Source organism: Engraulis encrasicolus, chromosome 1, assembly GCF_034702125.1.
Source record: "Engraulis encrasicolus isolate BLACKSEA-1 chromosome 1, IST_EnEncr_1.0, whole genome shotgun sequence".
NCBI lineage: Eukaryota > Metazoa > Chordata > Actinopteri > Clupeiformes > Engraulidae > Engraulis > Engraulis encrasicolus.
Genome location: NC_085857.1, coordinates 48,650,600 through 48,655,754, shown reverse-complemented (window position 1 = coordinate 48,655,754; position 5,155 = coordinate 48,650,600). Strand labels below are relative to the sequence as shown.

The following is a 5,155-nucleotide window of genomic DNA, read 5'->3' as shown; positions in this document are numbered from 1 at the left end:
TCCCTTTTTAAACAAACTCTATCCACATCATTACGAACAGTGGAATAACTGGTGTAACACTATCATGTGCTAGCGTTGTACGTGTACTACATTAACTTCTACTTGAACGTTTGACACATCTGCATGTGGTTTATTTACCTCATACTAGAACATTAACCCATGAGATTTATTTACTGGATATTTTATACTTGAATAGACGCCCGTGTGGCTTGTTTTCGATACGCTTTGTATTTAGAACACTGTAACATACACCCATGTGTTTTATATTTGTGTGTTCAAAAATTATTATATTTACCATCTTCACCCTGTAACACACACCCATGTGGTTATTTCGCCTCACACTTGAACATACACCGTAAACCCATGCACTTTATTTACAGAGCATTTCACCCTGAAACATACAATCATGGGATGTATGTATTTACCTTACACTTAACCTTGGAACATGTAATCGTGTGATTTATTTTTATTTTAATAACTACAATATATGTTATTGGGTCTTTTTTCCTTGAGCCTGGACAGTGAACATGTTGACATGAATCTAATGGGAGAGAGAGATAGTGAGGGGTATTCTAGAGTGGATTCGAACCTGGGTCCCCATGCACAATGTTGCCCATTTTGAGTATAGATTGGGATTCTAACTTCCATACAACATTCATTTCATACATTTAAATTGTTAACCTTATACTTTCTATTTAAAGACAAAGTACAAATCATAACATAACCATGCACACGTGGTGATGTAATTGACTAGTCACTATGTCAATCAACCTACCGTGTCTGGCTTTACAAATCTGACTGGTGCAGTCTCTTGGAAGGATCCATCCGCTTGCTGTGATACCGACACCAGCCACTGGAGGGCGCCACATACCACTTCCTCCTCAACACTGATGATGTCATCAGCTAGGGACAGAACTCTCAGCAGGAAAGCTGTTAGCCTGCAAGGCAAAAGGTAATACAAATGTAAAACGTTACATTACGTTTGATAAAATGAAAATACAAAATGAGAAGACGATTGAATGAGTAAAATAATTCCAATTTCTTACGTGCGTGTGCGTGTGCGTGTGTGTGTGTGTTTGTGTGTGTGTGTGTGTGTGTGTGTGTGTGTGTGTGTGTGTGTGTGTGTGTGTGTGTGTGTGTGTGTGTGTGTGTGTGTGTGTGTGTGTGTGTGTGTGCGTGTGCGTGTGTGTGTGGTGATTACCAGGTGCTACTAGGAGTTCTTAGGAATGCCCCATATGAGCCATCAGGTTTGCGAAATTGCAACTGCTGTTGGTAGCCTGAGAGAAAAAGAAGCACAGACATACGCACAGTGGTGATATGATACTACCAGGGCCCTAAACTAACATTTTTCATCACCAGTCAAAAAGGCTAGAAGGTGTCAATCTGCCAAATACATATTCATAAATGGGTCAGTCGCTAGCAAGTTGGTCTTTTTTACCAGCCAAACTGGCTGGTGTTAACATTTACCCTTTCGGATGTACGTGAGTGCTACCGCTCTTTCTTCCACCCCTACTGTGTTCCACTGGTTGGTACGGTCCAGATAGTGTGTCGCGATAACAGGCATCGCCATGGTTACCGCGTTCTCTTCCCCGTTGCCATAGGGAATTCTGAACAGGAGGCCCATAGAATCACCACTGATGGCATTAACCATGACATCACTCAGCTCCTGGCCTGTAGAGATGAATAAATAAATTAAAATACTGTATGCATATGTGTATATGTGTATGTGTTTATGTAATGTGTATATGTGCGTATATATATATGGTTGAGATGTGTTTTTTAGCTTCCAATTATTTATTTATTTTTCTAAATAATATGGGACCTTAATGGAAAAAAAGAGAAAAATCCAACCTTCAATACAAGTGCATTTATTCAGTGGGGAAAAAATCCCACATAAAGAAATAATTATTTGACATCAAATAATGTGTGTCACAATTATTAGCACCCCTGGTGTTAATATTTTGTACAACCCCCTTTTGCCAACAAAACAGCTCCTAATCTTCTCCTACAATGTTTCACAACATGGGAAAAGACAGAAAGAGGGATCTTCAGCCATTCCTCTTTGCAGAATCTCTCTAAATCATCCAGAGACCTGGGTCCTCTCCTCTGTACTCTCCTCTTCAGCTCACCCCACAGGTTCTCAATGGGGTTGAGGTCAGGGGACTGAGATGGCCATGGGAGGAGCTTGATTTTGTGTCTGGTGAACCATTTCTGTGTAGATTTGGCCATATGTTTAGGGTCATTGTCTTGCTGAAAGACCCAGTGACGACCCAGCTTCAGCTTTCGGGCAGAGGGCAACAGATTTTGATTTAAAATGTCCTGGTATTTCAAAGCATTCATGATGCCATGCACCCTAACAAGGTTCCCAGGGCCTTTGGAAGCGAAACAGCCCCACAGCATCACTGACCCACCCCCATACTTCACAATGGGTATGAGGTGCTTTTCAGCATGCGCATCTTTCGTGGTACGCCAGACCCACTTAGAGTGTTTGTTGCCAAAAAGCTCAATCTTGGTCTCATCTGACCAAAGCACACGGTCCCAGTTGAAGCCCCAATACCGCTTGGCGAACTCCAGACGCTTGCGTTTATGATTGTGAGTGAGGAAAGGATTTCTCCGTGCATGCCTCCCAAACAGCTTGTTGGCATGTAGACAGCGCCTGATGGTTGATTTGGAGACTTTGTGACCCCAGGATGCTACCATTTGTTGTAATTCTGTAACAGTGAGCTTTGGAGATCTTTTGATTTCTCTTACCATCCTCCTCACTGTGCGTGGTGGCAAAATAAACTTGGGTCCTCGTCCAGGCTTGTTTACCACTGTTCCAGTTGTTTTGAACTTCTTAATTATTCCTCTCACAGTGGATATGGGCAGCTGCAGTTGAGTGGCAATCTTCTTGTAGCCTCTGCCTGACCTGTGAAGGTCGACGCACATCTGCCTCACTTGTATGCTGTGTTCCTTTGTCTTTCCCATGTTTAAGAGTGGATAAGAGAAATGGCCTCAGTGTCACGTCATATTTATACCCCAGGGAAACAGGAAGTGATGAATTACTAATTAAATGTTCCTACATACTCTGGTAAACTTTGTAAACTACTGTAGAAATGACAGAAATGCTTCAATTATATTTATTTCCTGGGAATTGTTAAGGGTGCCAATAATTGTGGAACAGGTGATTTAATGAAAAATAATTATTTTTTAGTCAGGGATTTTTTTATTTTCTTACAATTCATTTGAGTTGAAGGCTACATTTTCCTACAATTTTCAGTGTGACAGTATTCTTCTGCAATAAACACTGAATTTATTTTAAGGCTTTTAACACATCTCAACCAGGGGTGCCAATAATTATGGAGGGCACTGTATATATATAGGAAATATGAGGTTCACTTTCCATGAGTTTTTATTAATGATTTAAAGCTGAATGATGAAATTGTAATATATTTCCAAAATTGTGGTTTTGAAAAAATTGAATGTAGTCTCTCACTGCAGATTGGCCAGTCAACAGGCTTATTCAATCTTTGCTGAAAAAAACTCAACTACATTGTAACATTGCTAGTTCAATGCAGTAAGTCAAGTAATCAATACTTGGTCATTACCATTTTGGTGAGAAGGACATAAAAGAGACCCTTCACTAAGGGGTGAAGATATGACAGAAAGTGGACGATCTGCTATTACCTTTAGTCTTAGTGTTGGCATACGGAAAACAACAAAGGTCTGAGGTGGCAGGGTAAAGCATGTTTCAACTGGAAACCAGACACACCTCTCTGGAATATGTCAAAACGGTTGCATGCTTTTGCGTGTGTGTGTATGTGTGTGTGTGTGTGTGTGTGTGTGTGTGTGTGTGTGTGTGTGTGTGTGTGTGTGTGTGTGTTTGTTTGTGTGTGTGTGTGTGCGTGCGTGCATGCGTGTGCGTGTGTTACCTTGCACTCGTATGTGCGTGCTTGCAGGTGTGTTTGGCACCTGACGCCTGAGCCGTTCAAACTTGACCTCCTGGCTTTGAGAACCACCTTTCACACAACAACACACACACACACACACACACACACACACACACACACACACACACACACACACACACACACACACACACACACACACACACACACACACACACAAAGCATTTACAACCACAAAACAGCATAGCAAAAATGAATGATTTATTGATGTCTTATATTGAAAGTTGTTCCAACATGAACTCACAGATTTATGTGAAATGAACACGTCTTTGAGCAGGGCACCCAACCCCAAACTGCTCTTGGGACTGTAACCAATACACTGTAAATAACGGTAAGTCACTTTGGGGAAAAGCGTGAAAAACATGCAAATGTGTGAAATCCCCCAAAAACGTGTTCCAAGGAGCCGTGTTCATTTCACAGATTTCTGTGAAACCAGGTTGCGGAAATTATGCAAAGCTCACCATGTGAGGATGGATTGAGGGGAATGTTATGAACCTTGATCTTCGTCAGCACTCCTTCTGGCTGGAAGACAGAAACCCCATGATCCAAACCATGAGTCATTAAAACACCACCTACTATACTGCCCTACAAAGGCAAAGTGCAGTACCTACATACGTATGAAGAGTTCAGATGCAAACCCCCCTAACTCCATTTCTGAAGACCTGCACTTCTATATTTTTAGAGAACCCTGTTGTTGGCTTGGTTTACCTTCATGTATTTGATAATACATATAAATAGTTATAGTACATAAATAAAAGGAAAAAATATGAAATGTTGATAGCTTTGTATTAAATAAAAATTAATTAAGATTATTTTCTGAAAAGGCACTTAGGGGGTTTTGCATTTGAACTCTGAACTTTTGCATCTGAACAAATGTTCTTCGTTACACCTCCTTTATCTTGTGACAAAGCCTTGTGTTCCAAATGTGTCCCGTTTTAGAGATATTGCTATGCTAATTTTACAACATCAGTCATTAACTCACCACCACGCGTAGCTCCTTCTTGACTCCGTCCCCGTAGAAGGCGCCGTGGACGGAGGCCTTGACCTCCAGTGTGTGGGAGCCGAGCACCATGGGAATGATGATGAAGGAGAGGTCGCGAGAGGTCATGCCCTCTACCTCCACTGTGGTCTGGTGGCGCCCCCTCTTGGACGCCACGCTACACACGTGCTCCGTCTCTAGCAGCTCAACACGCACCTATGAAGGAGGA

General features: G+C 41.7%; 1 protein-coding gene across 1 annotated transcript in view; it reads right to left on the bottom strand.

Annotated features, from left to right (window-relative positions):
- LOC134457882 (complement C3-like) overlaps positions 1-5,155 on the bottom strand; it is a 42,318-nt gene that overhangs the window by 12,636 nt on the left and 24,527 nt on the right. The window contains exons 22-27 of the mRNA XM_063209886.1: positions 4,930-5,142; positions 4,409-4,469; positions 3,912-3,998; positions 1,468-1,671; positions 1,202-1,277; positions 776-938 (exon numbers count right to left, since the gene is read on the bottom strand). Coding sequence (XP_063065956.1) covers positions 776-938; positions 1,202-1,277; positions 1,468-1,671; positions 3,912-3,998; positions 4,409-4,469; positions 4,930-5,142 — 804 coding nt within the window. The remainder of the gene's footprint in view (positions 1-775; positions 939-1,201; positions 1,278-1,467; positions 1,672-3,911; positions 3,999-4,408; positions 4,470-4,929; positions 5,143-5,155) is intronic.